At 44.4% G+C, this 17,693-nt stretch overlaps 1 protein-coding gene across 1 annotated transcript; it reads right to left on the reverse strand.

Moving 5' to 3' along the window:
* Nucleotides 1-2,004: 2,004 nt before the first annotated feature.
* On the reverse strand, nucleotides 2,005-17,468 carry DEXI (Dexi homolog). Its single transcript, XM_077275198.1, has 2 exons — nucleotides 17,043-17,468; nucleotides 2,005-6,100 (listed from the first exon to the last, which is right to left on the reverse strand). Exon 1 carries the CDS (start codon nucleotides 17,343-17,345, stop codon nucleotides 17,139-17,141), a length of 207 nt encoding a protein of 68 aa, XP_077131313.1. The 5' UTR covers nucleotides 17,346-17,468; the 3' UTR covers nucleotides 2,005-6,100; nucleotides 17,043-17,138.
* Between the last annotated feature and the right edge of the window lie 225 nt (nucleotides 17,469-17,693).

Raw genomic sequence — 17,693 nt, forward strand, 5'->3', positions numbered from 1 at the left:
ATTCGCTCCGTTTTATTTTGCCCCATAAGTTTTATTTAAAGGCGTTGTCCAGGACTAAGATATTGATGACTTATTCTGAGGTGGAGGTCTGCGTTATGATGTGGTGCACATATGAAATTATGCAAGCCTGGCTAATAAAAAAAAAAAAAAATGCCGTTAAGTAAGGCCAGGTTCACACGTTCAGTATTTTACCTCAGTATTTGTAAGCCAAAACCAGGAGAGGAACAATCAGAGGAAAAGTATAATAGAAACTCGTCACCACTTCTGGATTTATCACCCACTTCTGGTTTTGGCTTACAAATACTGAGGTAAAAAACCGACCAAATCCTCAATGTGTGCACATGGCCTAAGAGCTGGTGATCCCTGTCCCATTCCAGTAGCCACAGACCACGGGGTGAATGGGATGTGCAAACTGAATCACATCAACTCTAAAGCGGAGCCGTGGCACCTAGAAACGTCCACCACAGTGTATAGAGCTGTGGTGTTTCGGCTTCGTACATGGTTTACATCCGGGCGTCGCTGCCAGAGGTAACAGCTGATCTGTGGGGGTTGCGGACCCTCCCCAATCTGACATTGATGACCTGCTCTTACAATAGCTCCTCAATATCAGTTCCTGACAACCCCTTTAACACAACCAAAGATCACAGAGTTCCCGACGCTACATAGCACCATATCGTAAGTAAAGATGAATGTGATGTGGCCAGCACGTTGTGGAGTCTACAACATGAAAATAATTTTGGTCTTTTGTGACTTGCGTGCTACGGTCACACCAACACATGTTGCAGACAGTCATTTTGTCGCTCCGGCCCTAATAAAATCACTAATGTTTGGGTGTTATAAATATTGCAAGTATCCATTATATACATTTATATAGGTAATTATTACACATTCATGCAGAGCATATGCAAATCAGTCTTTGCAACCTGCTTTAATTAAAAAAAAAAAAAGCAAGGAAGGGACATGGCAATCGTGTATCAGGCTCATACGTGTATGTACAGTTGTGCTCAAAAGTTTACATACCCCGGCAGAATTTTTGCTTTCTTGGCCTTTTTTCAGAGAAAATGAATGATAACACCAAAACTTTTTCTCCACTCATGGTTAGCGGTTGGGTGAAGCCATTTATTGTCAAACTACTGTTTTTCTCTTTTTACATCATAATGATAACCCAAAACATCCAAATGACCCTGATCAAAAGTTCACATACCCCATTTCTTAATACCGTGCATTGCCCCCTCTATAACATCAATGACAGCTTGAAGTCTTTTGTGGTAGTTGTGGTTGAGGTTCTTTATTTTCTCAGATGGTAAAGCTGCCCACTCTTCTTGGCAAAAAGCCTCCAGTTCCTGTAAATTCCTGGGCTGTCTAGCATGAACTGTGTGCTTGGGATCTCCCCAGAGTGGCTCAATGATATTGAGGTCAGGAGACTGAGATGGCCACTCCAGAACCTTCACTTTGTTCTGCTGTAGCCAATGACAGGTCGACTTGGCCTTGTGTTTTGGATCGTTGTCATGTTGGAACATCCAGGTACGTCCCATGTGCAGCTTTTGGGCTGAAGAGTGCAAATTTGCCTCCAGTATTGGCTGATAACATGCTGCATTTATCTTTCCTTCAACTTTGACCAAGTTTCCTGTGCCTTTGTAGCTCACATATCCCCAAAACATCAGTGATTCACCTCTGTGCTTTACAGTAGGAATGGTGTTCCTTTCATCACAGGCCTTGTTAACATCTCTCCAAATATAATGTTTAAGGTTGTGGCCAAAAAGTTAAATTTTGGTCTCATCACTCCAAATTACCTTGTTCCAGAAGTTTTAAGGCTCGTCTCTGTGCTGTTTTGCATATTGTAGGTGAGATACATTGTGACATTTGCACAGTAAGGCTATGTGCACACGTTGCAGATTTGACTGTGGAATTTTCTGTGCAGATTCTGCATTTCTTGGCAGAAAATGCAGGTCAGAATTTGCGCCTTTTTTTGGTATGTGCACACGTTGCAAATTTTTGTGCGGATTTCTTCCTTTTTTTTTTTACTCCTGCAGATTTCTATTGTGGAAAGGGTGCAGAAACGCAGCAGATCTGCAAAAAGAATTGACATGGTCAGTTTTTTTGAATCTGCTGCGTTTTCTGTGCAGATTTTTCTGCACCATTGGCACAGCATTTTTTTTTGCCATTGATTTACATTGTACTGTAAATCACTTGCGGATCTACAGCATTTCTAAATCACTTGCGGATCTGCAGCATTTCTGCGTGGAAAAAAAAGCTGCAGATCTGCAGGAAATCTGCAACGTGTGCACATACCCTAATGGCTTTCTTCTGGCGACTCAGCCATGCAGGCATTTTTCTTCAAGTGCCTCCTTATTGTGCATCTTGAAACAGCCACACCGCTAGTTTTCAGAGAGTCCTGTATTTCAGCTGATTTTATTTGTGAGTTTTTCTTTGCATCCTTAATTTTCCTGGCAGTTGGGGATGACATTTTTCTTGGTCTTCCTGACCGTGGTTTTGTTTTTACAGAGCCCATGATTTTCCACTTGTTAATCACAGTTTGAACGCTGCTGACTGGCATTATCAATTGCTTGGATATCTTTTTGTATCCCTTTCCTGTTTTATACAGTTCAACTACCTTTTCCCGTAGATCCATTTCACAATTTTTTTGCTTTCCCCATGACTCACAATCCAGAAACATCAGTGGCTGGATGAAAGATGCAAGAGTCTGTCTGGATCCCAGAAACTCAGCTTTTATGCACACACAATGATTACAAGCAAACAGGTCTCAGGTGAGGATGTTACCTTTAGTAGCCATTCAAATACATTGGTGTCAACTCCTGTGCATGATATCAGGCCAAAATCAGCAGGGTATGTGAACTTTTGCTCAGGGTCATTTGGATGTTTTGGGTTGTCATTATGATTTAAAAAGAGAAAACACAGTAGTTTGACAATAAATGGCTTCAGCCAACCACTAACCATGAGTGGACAAATAGTTTTGGTGTTATCATTCATATTCTCTAAAAAAAAGACCAAAAAATGTATATAATATACACACACAAGCCTGATTTTACATATGTAATCAGGCGTGTGTGTATGTCAGGCTCATTATTGCTATTCTCTTCTAATAACAGTATGGAGGTGCAGTCAGAACGTCTCTCCAGCTTTGGTCACTTCCACATTGGGAGGTGTACAGACACCGTGACGTCACATCTACAAATATCTAACGGATTGCATGCGGCAGGTATTGAGCACCTTGCCTGTTCATTAGCACAGGTGCACGATACCTGCCGCTCATACACACTAGTCGGCAGATCTATATAGACAAGATGTCACCAGCCCCACTCACCACCTGATGCGAATGTGGGCGAAGCTGGATTACCCCTCTGAGGCCACATTCACACGATCAGTATTTGATCAGTATTTTATATCAGCACTTGTAAGCCACAACTAGTAGTGGGTGAGAAATACAGAAGTGGTGCATATGTTTCTATTATACTTTTCCTCCGATTGTTCCACTCCTGATTTTGGTTTACAAATACTGATGAAATACTGAATGTGGCCTAAGCAAAAGACGCAAGAATATGAGCGCACATTTCCAAATCAGGATTTGTATTCGCTTTTCTTTTCTTTCTCATATATACTGTATATTATGTAAAACAGCAACAAACAATAGTCATGTAAATGTGCTCTTATATGAGTAAAAACATTAGAAGGTTCATTTTTATTATGTTTAGATAATGTCTTGCTATGGCCTTGCTGAACCTTAGGTACTCATAAGGTATGTACACTGCGCCTTCTTCTAATTTTTGCCTTTACAACACCCCATCCCATATCCGTGGAAAAAAAATAAATAATGAATGTGGCACAGCACTATACGAGCATTGCATCCCCTCAATTGTCCAGGTAAGTGGGGGCCCAACGGATCAAAAAGCGATGGCCTATCCTTGCGATACATTCCATCACCATCAGATGAGAGGTTTTCCCATCAGCATTTCTGTGTTGTACACATCTATATGGGCCTCTTGGATACTTGTTAAATATTTTATAGATGGGGTCTCACCACTGACCCCTCCACCGATCACCCAGATTTCCCATTCAATCCACTGCTCTCGACTGTCTGTGTCACTCTGCTTGAAAGGAACGAAAATCCGAAGCTCGACCTTCACTTTATGAAAAATCCTTATCGTCCTGGCCATGACCTGAATCATCCATTCTAGCCACCAGAGGGGCGCCCACAGTCCAAGAGAAGGATTCACCTTCTACCTTATCTAGAATACACTTTAAGTTTAATTTTCTTAAAATATCTAATATGAGCTGTCCTGCCGTATCACAGCCGAGCTTCAATTTATTAATGAGCTGGAGTAACTGGAGAAACCATCTGGTGCCGTTTGGCAAAAACATCTAAAAATGGTTATTATAGGGGATGTATGTCCAGCAACCAAGACTGTATTAAATGCCTGTCCAGCTAAAATTGCATGGTTGGCACTGTGAAAAAGCAGCTGTGCAGCAGTATTGCCATGTTTTCCTTATCCCTCTTTCATGAAAGCAAAGATCCTCTTTAAAGTGGTATTCTAAAGTTATTCCATATCCATGGGATAGTGGCTAATGTCCCAATAGTGGAGGCACCCCCGGCGATCCTTAGAACCAGAGCTCTGAAGAGCCTCGTGTTAATGGAGCAGTGGTGGATCATGCTCCGCTCCATTCATTCTCTATGGGATGTCTGCAGGTCCCCTAGCACAGCGCTCGGCCGGTCTTCAGCACTCTCATAGGAATGAATGGAGCAGAGGTGTGCATAATCAACCACCTTTACTTCTACACAGAGCTCTTCAGAGCTTTGGTTCTTGGGATTGCTGGAGTTCTCAACCGATCGGGATAGGGGATAACGTCTAAACTTGAGACGACCCCTTTAAAAATACAAACATTGTATATGACCATAGGGGAATCAAGGAGAGTCACCATTCTTCATCCCTCAATCTGCGTGTCTCTTAAATGCTGTGTCCACCATTGGAATCCATTTTTTTTGTCTCAATGCATCTATAACTTTGCAACAGATCAAAGTGAAAAATTCCCTACCATTTAACTTCTACAGTTCCTATTCAGACCTGTCTCCATGGTAACAGACAACAAACAACCCGTGTGTAGTCTGACCATGCAGTTGTTCTCCTAAATAATGCTTCTTGGTAACCTACAAAAAAGCATAGAACAGTGGACAAAGGTTGGATAGTGTGAGACTGCGGGACTACACCATACATGATTTGCTTGTCGTCTCTTACCATGTAGACATATTGTCTGCGTAAGATGTAGAAACTAAGGGATAGAAAAGTTTATATTAAGACTAATGGCAAAGTTGTTTCATTTTTCATAAATGTATTCTGCAAACATTTACTAATAAAATACTAACTAACGCAAACTTTAATTTTCAAATAAAACGTTGGGTTCTTCATTTTTAAGAAGTGTCCACTTTTTTAATATTTGGAAAAATATAGACTATTGAACTAACTATACAAGTTTGCATTCCCCTTTTTGTCGGGACTGAAAAAATACTATAAGTAGTATTAATTACATTAATTACACAGGAAGACTGACAGCCAAGATACATATTCCAGTGCTGGACTATGACATTCTTCCATTATGATCTAGTATTGGGTATACCAATAATCTGCTGATGAAGCCGCTAACCGAGATTCTGCTGTCGGTTTTCCACATTTACAAGAGTACAGTATGCTGGCCCATAAGGCACACTGTCTTAGATTCAAGACCTAGGTTACAAAATACCAAACGGCCTAACACTTTTGTAAACATATTCGTTATATACAGCTTTACCACCAGATGCGTTCACGTTATACGCTGTGAAGAGGAGCCCTACGGGCCAAAAATAATGGCCAAGAGGGCAATTCTACTAAGTTGAAGGCCAAGTTCAGAGGATCTCATCCACACCTAATGGCACTGTCATAGTGACTGTTAGAACGTGTAGAGGACATTGGTTAGTAAAGACCAATTTGAATTATGGCCGATCCTTTTCCTGTTCCGTGACAGTCTTAACTTCCAAGAGCATTTCTTCATTTTTACAGGTTTTTCAAGTTTCTCCTCCAAATATATACATGGGTCTCTAGTTCTTAAACTGTAAAATAAGAGAAAGTAGTTAGATTATATTCATTGCCAATCATTCACTACCAGAAATTAAAAAAACTACTAAATGCTTGTGCAGTTTGGTTGAAAAAGACAAAACAGGAATCCATTAATTTCAACCAAAAGAGGACAACTCAAACAATTCCTACACGTTTCCACAGGCGTTGAAGTTATTTAGTTCTAAGAAATCATCTCAGCTTTTTTTGTGACCAGCTCCTGATGTAGACTATTCCACAGATTCATAGCTCTTATGGTAGAGGAACCTGCTCTCCTCTGGAGATTGAACATATCTATTCACCATATGAAGGGACTTACCGTTTGAGTGGGTTTTACATGAAACAGCTTTTGATCATACTTTTTTGCATGGGCCATTTATGTACTTGTACAAGGTTAATCATGTCCCCCCTTAGAAATCTTTTCTCAAGAATAAATAAGTAATTTTTTTAACTTTCCTCATAGCTAAGATCCTCAATGCCCCTTATTAGTTTATAGGCCTTCTATGTATCCTATATCTAACCTCCAGGGGATCCTTTCCATGAACTTGTGCCCACAACTGAATTGCATACTGCAAATGAGGTTCATTGCATGATCCTATTCAGTCTATCATCTAAAAATACACCCAGATCCTTCTCTACAAGTGACTCCTAGTTTTACTTCCCCTAGAACATATGATGCCACCATATTAGTGCCTAGATGAAAGAATATTGACATTTTAACTTTTGTACTAGAGGAGACTTCTACTAATTCCAAGGACAGCGAGGATCAACAACAAAGACATCTTGGGCTAATCAAGCTGAAACTGTACCTGGAAGCTTAGATAACCAAACACAAGTTGCCATATTTTGGCCACATTATGGGGAAACCGTTGTTGGAAAAAGACGTTGAGCTTGGAAAGGCAAGTGGCAGAAGAAGAGGACAGCCAAGAACCCACTGGATAAACACCATAAAGAGACTCAGGCATGACCACTGGTGAACTGAAAGAAGCAACGTGGGATAGCACTGCCTGGCAAGCCATGATCGATAGAATGGCCGAGAGTCATACTCGACTGAACGGATAGGAGGGGATAACTTTATCCCCATTGAAACTTTATCCCCATTGAATCTCATCTGCAAAGTGGATGTCCAAATAGTTTGTCCAACTCAGTCGGTAACTTATGAACATCTTCCATAAACTGCACTGTACAACGTAGCATGGTGTCATCTACAAAAACAAAACTATAAATCTCGTCTTCCAAGATAAATAATGGTGATCCCTTGGTATATTAAGATAGCAGTATATAGCGTTACTTCTTATAGCGCAAATAGCCTTTTTTAGAGATGAAGAAAATCAGAACTCTACTGCCAATTATTGAAGGTAGAAATCCTAAAAGTCATTATCGACCTTATAAAGACTTAGGATAAGAAGCCAAACCAGACATTCCATTGGCAGACAGGTGTTTCAGGATGTTTGCTCATCAGTGCAAAGCAAGAGGGCTGAGTGAGAGACTTCTGACAGTCTAAGGGGTTAAGTTTCTCCTTTTGGAAAATGCCAAGTTTGCGTAAGGAGACTTATAGACCACTATGCAATATTCCTCTGAGAATTAAAATATGCAGATTATGCAAAGCAGTCCTACTGTTTTGCACTGATGAGGAGCAAAAAACCTGAAACACGTGAGAACAAATAGAGTTTCTGGTTTCGATTTTTATCTTAAGTCATGTAGCAAGGCCCTGAAAGGGTTGATATTGACTATTAGGATTGCTACCTTCAATAGGAAGCACTAGAGTTCCTGTTTTTCTCTCTGAAAATGCTATCTGCATGTATGAATTCCAAGAGGAGTGTCACCAATTTGCCTGCACCAAGACACAGATTGGAGATTAATGGCTAAAATGGAGTTGCTCCTATTAGTGATGTCTTGGGAAGGGGCAAAGTCTCGCACAATATGATGCAGAGCTCATGAAAGGAAGCAGCTGAAAACGTTTATGCTGGTAATGGACGGGAGTGAGGTGCTGCAGGATGGGATTGTATATAGAGGGGCTGAGAGTAGTGATGGTGGAAGGAGGAGATGAGTGATGTACTGAAACATGGACCTGCATATAGAGGAGAGGAATGATGTGGTGCAGGATAGTGCTATATATACAGGGGCTGAGAAAAATTATGTAGTGCCAGAGGGGGTTGTATATAGAGAAGCAAGATGTACTGCAGAGTGAGGCTGTATATTGAGCGTCTGCGAGCAATGATATACTGCAGGATCGGGCTGTATATAGAGGGGTCTGAGAGGAGCGATATGCTGCAGGATGGAGCTGTATATTTACTATATAAGGGCAGTAAGGGTATTATAACTTATTTTTGAGAGCGCTAGAGGGCACTAGAGGGCCTTACTATATAAGAGGCACATATCAGGGCATTATTACTATGTATGACACCAAGAGGAGCACAGGTACCATGCAAAACAGCAAGTGAAGCTATAGGCACAAATAAAGACACGGCAGCAGGCTCAGCATGGGGAATTTATGCAGGTTTGGAATAGATGGGGTGCTGGAAATGTGAGAAGTCGAATGTTTGCCGTTGTAGACTTTGTCGATGGGTCATGGCTGGAAGAAGTCTTCATAGTGGTCTAGGCCAGATGGAAAAGATGGGAAAATTGAATGACTCCATCAGAAAGCATGTCAGCTATAAGTCACTATATATCTGTACTGTAATCACTTCTGCGTTCTGTTGATCTGACATCTACTATCATATGGTCACTGTATGGCAGTAATATTGGTCTTTGTATAGTTAATAAAAACTTTATAAAGTAACAGTATGGTCATCCACTGACATGACCACTGAAACCCATCATAGATACGGTGTACCTCCGCAGATGTACACTTGGCTACCAAGTAAGGGGCTAGGTGGTGGGCATTACTACTTTGTGGGAGCACTGTTACCATGCTATAGAGCAGGTGACGTAATGGGGACAAATACGGCAGCAGCGGCTCAACATTGTAGCATCAGCAGGATAGGGAATTTGTGCTGGTCGGGAATAGACGGTGATGGCGAGAGAAAGGTGAAGTAAAATGTGTCTTTGTTGTAAGCTCTGCGGGTAAGTTGTAGCTGGAAGAAGTGTTAATGACGGTCTGGGCCAAATGGAAAAGTGAACAACTTCATCCTGCAAGTTATTGTACAGTAATGTCTTAATATTTCATGCAGCACTGGTATTTTGTTTCAGTAGCAGCATTGTCTTCTGTTGAGGTTTCCCTATACTGCTATGATTAGGGAGCACCTCCATAGTTGTGAACATAGTTACCTAGGTTAGGGACCTACTCAGATGGGTTTTGCCTCCCTGTGCTGAACCCATAGCTACTGAGGAACACAGATCTGCAAGCTTCCCAGACTCCTGTAAGTCAGCCATTGTCAGAGAGCAGCTTCTATATGGCCAGTATCAGACGTGACAATGCCGCTACAGTTGGATTTTCATGCTGGGAGGTGCCTTGGCCCAGGATGAATGCCCTGCTCTGTGAAGAAGACTACCCAGCCAGGGAATATATATGCAATGGCAGCACAAACTACCATAATATTGCACCCTATATGCAAGAACATAGGACTAGTGATGAGCGAACGTGCTCGAATAAGGTGTTATCTGAGCATGCTCGGGTGCTAACCAAGTGACTTCGGTGTGCTCGAATAATATGTTTACGTCCCAGCAGCTACATGTCTCGGGGCTATTAAACAACACATGCAGGGATTCCTGTTTGTTAGGTAATCCGTCCATGCGTTGCAGCAGCTGTCTAACAGCCACGAGACATGCAGCCGCGGGGACGTAAACATATTATTCGAGCACGACGAAGACCCTCAGTTAGCACCAGAGCATGCTCAGATAACACCTTATCCCAGCACGTTGCTCTTCACTACATGAGACTGATCTATCCAGCGTGAAAGGCTTTGCTCCTGAGCATGGTCTGGGATAAGAGTGTGAACTAGACATTACATGTAACTACTTTGAAACCTTTGCCTTTCCCAATGTATCTCTGAACTCGAAGAACCTACACCACTTACACACATGGACAAATATGTTCACACTCTTCTATTACAGTAAGAAAAAAAACAAAAAAAAACAATGGTCACTGAAATAGCATGAATGTGACCAAAGTAATTACCAACTTCAAATTACGGAATATCAACTAATGAAAATCAGACATTGCTTTCGAATTATGGTTCAACAGAAATATATATGTTTTCCGTATATATATTTTCTATAAATATATATATATATATATATATATATATATATATATATATATATATATATATATATATATATACACACACATACAGTATATAAAATAAAAAATGCCCTGGACTAAAATGATAGTTCCCTTAAAGAATCTGTTCACTACTTGGACAACCCCTTCTCATACCACTCCCTTGGCCCCAATAAAATAGTAAAGCTTATACCCGCCTCCTGTGCTGGCGCAGTTCCCGCAATGTCGGCACACCATCTCCAGTGCTGTTCTGGCACTGGCACCCAATCAGCACCAGTGTCACTGGTCCGGCCTCTTGTGCTGGCGCAGTTCCCGCAATGTCGGCGCACCATCTCCAGTGCTGTTCTGGCACTGGCACCCAATCAGCACCAGTGTCACTGGTCCGGCCTCTTGTGCTGGCGCAGTTCCCGCAATGTCGGCGCACCATCTCCAGTGCTGTTCTGGCACTGGCACCCAATCAGCACCAGTGTCACTGGTCCGGCCTCTTGTGCTGGCGCAGTTCCCGCAATGTCGGCGCACCATCTCCAGTGCTGTTGTGGCACCCAATCGGCACCAGTGTCAGTGGTCCCGCCTCCTGTCGAAATAAGCAGGAAGATGAAGTCCGCGATCAGCAGCAGCCCAGACTTCCTCATCATATTCAATTTGTCCGAAGAGTAAGACAGCGACAACAGCGCAGATTGGGCGCAGGGGTCACAACAACCGTATGGGAGCCCCAGGGACCGAGAGTGCTGACACAGAGGGAACAGAGCCAGCACAGGAGGGGAGTATAGGTTTTTTATTTTATTGGGGCCAAACATTTTGATCAAGAAGGGGTTATCCTAGTAGTGGGCAACCCCTTTAATATTTTGTTTCACCACCTTTTGAAACAAATTCTGTAGTGGTCAATGAGACTTGTGCAGCTGTCCACAGATATTTTGGCCAAATCCTTGTGAGAAAAAAAGCTCCCGCAGTCTCCGATGCCTCCTCCAGACTGCAGATTTCTCAGACATGGAAGGAATACTTGCCAAGTTATCCTAAACTTTCCTGGTAATCCTGGGCTAGGCTTTTTATGCAATTTATGGAACATTTAAAGGGGTTATCCACTGACTTGGATATTGATAGCCTATCCCTGAATTATATATCTGGGACTAATTGTATCTTACCTGCCTGTTGTGCACGGCGCCGTTCTTTCCCGGAACAGAATGGTGACATACAGCTCCTGCCAGGGATTCAGCTGCAACGGGGCGGGACTTCCAGCATCATTCTGATTGACAGCCGGCTCCCCCAGTTAGGCAGCGGGAATCTGTCCAACAATCAGAATGACGTCAAAAGTCTTCCAGAGCGGAGCAGAAAAGAAGACTCCACTCTGTAGAATAGACGTCAGAAGAGGCAGCTGAATCCCCGGCAGGAACGGTCTGTGGCCGCTTTGTTTTGGGGGCAAAACTGTGCCAGAAACAACAGGCAGCTAAGTTGCAATTACCTCCCTGTTACTGCTTAGGTAATTTTTTTTTTTGTCTTTTAGAAAGTCCGGGATATACCCTTTAAGATAGGTCATCAATATCACACCAACTAGGATCTGACACCCAGAAACCCACTGATCAGCTGTTTTTGGTGTTTTCAGCTGGATACTAATATAGTATGCAGCCAGGACTGCATGGGTCTGTACACGGTGTAGCAGCTGATAGAGCACTGCACCTCCTAAAATAAATGGCTGCAGTACCAAGAACAGCCACTAGACAGTGTACAGAGCAGCGCAGACTTGGCCGCCACTGTAAAAAGTGAATTAGTGGGAGTGCTTGATGTCGGTCCCCCCAATCTGATATGGATGACCTATTTTAAGCAGAGACCATCAATATCCTCCTTTAATACATTTTGTTTAGGTACACAATATATCTGAAGCCTTTTCCCGTTCTGTCCTTCAGATGTCACAGAGGTTGATGATGACACACAGGCAGCATTAAGGTTCCTGAATTAATAATGACTAAAGTGACTTTGCCTCATGCGGCATGCTGCTGACAGCTACAGATTAAAAGTATGGTCAGACATTGACTCTGCTCTAGATGCCAGCAGCGCCCACTCAGGAGATGCCCATACAGATATACCAGCAAGACAGCAGCCATAGAAACTCAGTACAATGGCACAGGCCTATCTTACAAAGTAATGTGATATCGCTAGGACCCCCATTAAGTCAAACAATTACGGGTCCAGTGATGGGTCACTTTTGCTGTTTGGCTACGAAGGGATCTGCAGCATAGCTTTGTTTACTTGGACGGAGCCCCGATCCAAGATCAAGAAGCGAGGGCCCATCCTCGCCGGACGGTGGCGCAAAGCGAGGGCCCATCCTCGCCGGACGGTGGCGCAAAGCGAGGGCCTATCCTCGCCGGACGGTGGCGCAAAGCGAGGGCCTATCCTCGCCGGACGGTGGCGCAAAGCGAGGGCCTATCGCTTTTCCTCTACATCCCATATTGGTCAGGAGCAGCCAAGCAACGGTAAAAACATTGGCGCTATTTCGGCTCCACACATTGTGTAGTGGCCGTTCTTGAGTACTGCAGCTCAGCTCCTAGTGAAATGACTAGGAGTGGAGCTGCTGTACCCAACAATGGCCACCTATGGGCAAGTCATCAAAATCAAAGATTTAGACAAAGGACTAAAAATGGAAAAAGACTTTAAAGGCCATGTGCTTCCCGTATAAACAAATTGGTATATCATTTTTGAAACTTTCCATCTAATCTTTTTGTCAATTAAAACAATTTAGAAATTTCCTTAGATGTTCAACATAAAATTGATTGGAGTCATGTCTATTAACCCTTTCGCACTTAAAACTTCATTAACAAATAATGAATAACCCTCTGTTTTCCGTACACCATGTTATATCTGATGTAAAAAAAACAAAAAAAACACACACTTCCCAGAGCAGAAATCACTACAGTAAGCTCCATATACAGGTCCTTCTCAAAAAATTAGCATATAGTGTTAAATTTCATTATTTACCATAATGTAATGATTACAATTAAACTTTCATATACTATAGATTCATTATCCACCAACTGAAATTTGTCAGGTCTTTTATTGTTTTAATACTGATGATTTTGGCATACAACTCCTGATAACCCAAAAAACCTGTCTCAATAAATTAGCATATTTCACCCGACCAATCAAATAAAAGTGTTTTTAATACCAAACAAAAAAACCATCAAATAATAATGTTCAGTTATGCACTCAATACTTGGTCGGGAATCCTTTGGCAGAAATGACTGCTTCAATGCGGCGTGGCATGGAGGCAATCAGCCTGTGACACTGCTGAGATGTTATGGAGGCCCAGGATGCTTCAATAGCGGCCTTAAGCTCATCCAGAGTGTTGGGTCTTGCGTCTCTCAACTTTCTCTTCACAATATCCCACAGATTCTCTATGGGGTTCAGGTCAGGAGAGTTGGCAGGCCAATTGAGCACAGTAATACCATGGTCAGTAAACCATTTACCAGTGGTTTTGGCACTGTGAGCAGGTGCCAGGTCGTGCTGGAAAATGAAATCTTCATCTCCATAAAGCATTTCAGCCGATGGAAGCATGAAGTGCTCCAAAATCTCCTGATAGCTAGCTGCATTGACCCTGCCCTTGATGAAACACAGTGGACCAACACCAGCAGCTGACATGGCACCCCACACCATCACTGACTGTGGGTACTTGACACTGGACTTCAGGCATTTTGGCATTTCCTTCTCCCCAGTCTTCCTCCAGACTCTGGCACCTTGATTTCCGAATGACATGCAAAATTTGCTTTCATCAGAAAAAAGTACTTGGGACCACTTAGCAACAGTCCAGTGCTGCTTCTCTGTAGCCCAGGTCAGGCGCTTCTGCCGCTGTTTATGGTTCAAAAGTGGCTTTACCTGGGGAATGCGGCACCTGTAGCCCATTTCCTGTGCACGGTGGCTCTGGATGTTTCCACACCAGACTCAGTCCACTGCTTCCTCAGGTTCCCCAAGGTCTGGAATCGGTCCTTCTCCACAATCTTCCTCAGGGTCCGGTCACCTCTTCTCGTTGTACAGCGTTTTCTGCCACATTGTTTCCTTCCAACAGACTTACCATTGAGGTGCCTTGATACAGCACTCTGGGAACAGCCTATTTGTTGAGAAATTTCTTTCTGGGTCTTACCCTCTTGCTTGAGGGTGTCAATGATGGCCTTCTTGACATCTGTCAGGTCGCTAGTCTTACCCATGATGGGGGTTTGGAGTAATGAACCAGGCAGGGAGTTTTTAAAAGCCTCAGGTATCTTTTGCATGTGTTTAGAGTTAATTAGTTGATTCAGAAGATTAGGGTAATAGGTCATTAAGGGTACTGTCACACATTGAAATTTCCATCGCTACGACGTTACGATTCGTGACGTTCTAGCGATATCGTTACGATATCGCTGTGTCTGACACGCTACTGCGATCAGACACCCTGCTGAGAATCGTACGTCGTAGCAGATCGTTTGGAACTTTCTTTCGTCGCTTGATCACCCGCTGACATCGCTGGATCGTTGTGTGTGACAGCGATCCAGCGATGTCTTCGCTTGTAACCAGGGTAAACATCGGGTAACTAAGTGCAGGGCCGCGCTTAGTAACCCGATGTTTACCCTGGTTACAAGCGTAAACGTAAAAAAACAAACAGTACATACTCACCCGTCGGTGTCCTTCAGGTCCCTTGCCGTCTGCTTCCTGCTCTGAGTGCCGGCCGGAAAGTGAGAGCAGATCACAGCGGTGCTGCGATCTGCTCTCACTGTACGGCTGCACTCAGAGCAGGAAGCAGACGGCAAGGGACCTGAAGGACACCGACGGGTGAGTATGTACTGTTTGTTTTTTTACATTTACGCTGGTAACCAGGGTAAACATCGGGTTACTAAGCGCGGCCCTGCGCTTAGTTACCCGATGTTTACCCTGGTTACCCGGGGACTTCGGCATCGCTCCAGCGCCGTGATTGCAACGTGTGACCGCAGTCTACGACGCTGGAGCGATGATTATACGACGCTGCGACGTCACGAATCGTGCCGTCGCAGCGATGAAAATTTCAATGTGTGACGGTACCCTTAGAGAACCTTTTCTTGATATGCTAATTTATTGAGACAGGTTTTTTGGGTTATCAGGAGTTGTATGCCAAAATCATCAGTATTAAAACAATAAAAGACCTGACAAATTTCAGTTGGTGGATAATGAATCTATAGTATATGAAAGTTTAATTGTAATCATTACATTATGGTAAATAATGAAATTTAACACTATATGCTAATTTTTTGAGAAGGACCTGTACACGCGGGATCAGCAAGTAATGCTGGGAAATCTGTGCTCTGAAGCCTGCAGAATTACAGGCTGCAGTGCAAACAGGAGCTAAGGATCAGCCCTGGAGAAATACTGCGGCCTGGTCACTATTCAGGGTGGGACAGGATTCAGGAAAAAAGACTGGAAATGCTTCTGGTTAGCCTCCGTTCACCCTAGCACTCATTCAGCGGGTTCATGTCACTGTCCACAGCAATAATACTGAAGCACGCAGACAACTTTAACCCTTTAAGGCCAGTAATGCTGTGTTCTAATACACAATTGGAAAACATCGAGTACAGAGGGGGTCTCTATTCAGGACCCTCATCTTTCTTGATCAAGAAAACCACAGCTCCACACACTGCTCAGTGGCCACTCCTGGTACTTCACCTAAGTTCCTATTGAAGTGAATTAGAGCTGATCTGCACTACCTGTCTGCGGCCACAACACAGCATACAGGGCTGTGGGGTTACATCCTGGCGCTGACCAGTGGGGTTACATCCTGGCGCTGACCAGTGGGGTTACATCCTGGCGCTGACCAGTGGGGTTACATCCTGGCGCTGACCAGTGGGGTTACATCCTGGCGCTGACCAGTGGGGTTACATCCTGGCGCTGACCAGTGGGGTTACATCCTGGCGTTAGATACACACTACTCGGATACTGACGACCTATCCTACCGATGTACCAGTACATAATGTACACTGTATGGGTTAAATCTTATCTAACAGCTGAATATACTGTACTAACTGCAGCTACATCTCTTAGATAAACTTAATATTACCACTTTAATGAGGCTGTAGCCAAATATGTGGTGGATATCTTTTCTACAGTTAGTAGAGTACCAGCTTGCAGAAGATTATGCAGATGTGGGGGCAGGGGAGCCGGCTGTCAGACACAGCCAGACTCCCCACAGAGAAGATCAACATGGATTATATGATTTGTGTATACACAAGCTGAGCCAGTACAGATTAGGAAACACTGACAGTGCTTCCACCTCTGGACCCTGTGATCGCTGGGTGTAGGGAAGGAGCAGGAGCTGCCAGGTCCTGGGAAACCCCATCAGCTCTGCCTTGCAAAATTTACCCTGTAGCTGAGGCAAAAGGTTAAAATGCCCCCACAGGGGCCCCAGTCCCGCACTGGTTAAATTAGCAGTGGGCCGCAAGGATGGCGAGTTTATTGTAAGTCGCTCCTCGGTGTTACTGCTGGGGGTTATGGGCTTTGCCTGACAGCATGACCCATGTTGCTCCCCCTCAGGATGTGGTGTCATGGCGGCTGTGGTTGCCCCTCAGACACTACACATGGGCCTCACACACATATATGACATATAGCACAAGGAAGAGACAGCTACCCATGGCAACCAATCACAGGCCAGCTTTCATTTTCCACCCGGCACTGCAGCAATGACAGCTGCGGTATGATTGGTTGTAGGGGGCGCAGGTACTTACTGTAGTCAGCCGGGCTCCGCACACAGCGCAGGACAGTGTCCGCCGGCAGGTAGGGAGGTCCCCGGGAGTCCTGCACGGTGCCCGGCCGCCTCCATCCTAGTCCAGGTACCCGTCCAACACGTCTATGTCGGCCCCTGCGTCGTACAGCAGAGAAGCCGGGTCTGACAGCACCCCGAGCTCCGCCAGCGCCTGGTCCATGTCCTCCGGCAGGAAGACGATGCCCACGTTGAGGGCGATGTACTCCATCAGGAAGGCATAGTACAGGATCAGCACATTGACGAAGAACAGGCCCACGTAGAACATATAGGGGGGCTCATGCGGCGGCGGCCCCGGGGGATCCAGCGGTGCGGGGCAGGAGCTGGGCGCTGCGGAGCCCCCTGGTCGCGGCAGGAGAGGAACTGAGCCTGTGACGCCACCGGAAGGGGCGGGGCCTCCAGAAGGGGCGGGGCCTCCAGTGCAGCAGCAGCCTGACACCAGGAAGCGGCGTTGTACTGAGGCTGCAGCTGCTGAGGACCAGGGCTCAGTGTGAGCAGGGCTGCCACTAGAAATTTCGGGGCCCCATACTGGCAAAATTTTCGGGGCCCCCTTGAGACTCCGCCCAGGCTCCACCCCAGCCCCGCCTCCACGCTCCACCCCTCAAACTGTCCACAG

The sequence above is a fragment of the Ranitomeya variabilis genome, chromosome 7, assembly GCF_051348905.1.
Source record: "Ranitomeya variabilis isolate aRanVar5 chromosome 7, aRanVar5.hap1, whole genome shotgun sequence".
NCBI classification, from domain to species: Eukaryota; Metazoa; Chordata; class Amphibia; order Anura; family Dendrobatidae; genus Ranitomeya; species Ranitomeya variabilis.

Excerpts from the sequence above, each read along its gene's own strand:
- DEXI (XM_077275198.1), bottom strand. The coding sequence starts at position 17,345 with ATGTTCTACGTGGGCCTGTTCTTCGTCAATGTGCTGATCCTGTACTAT.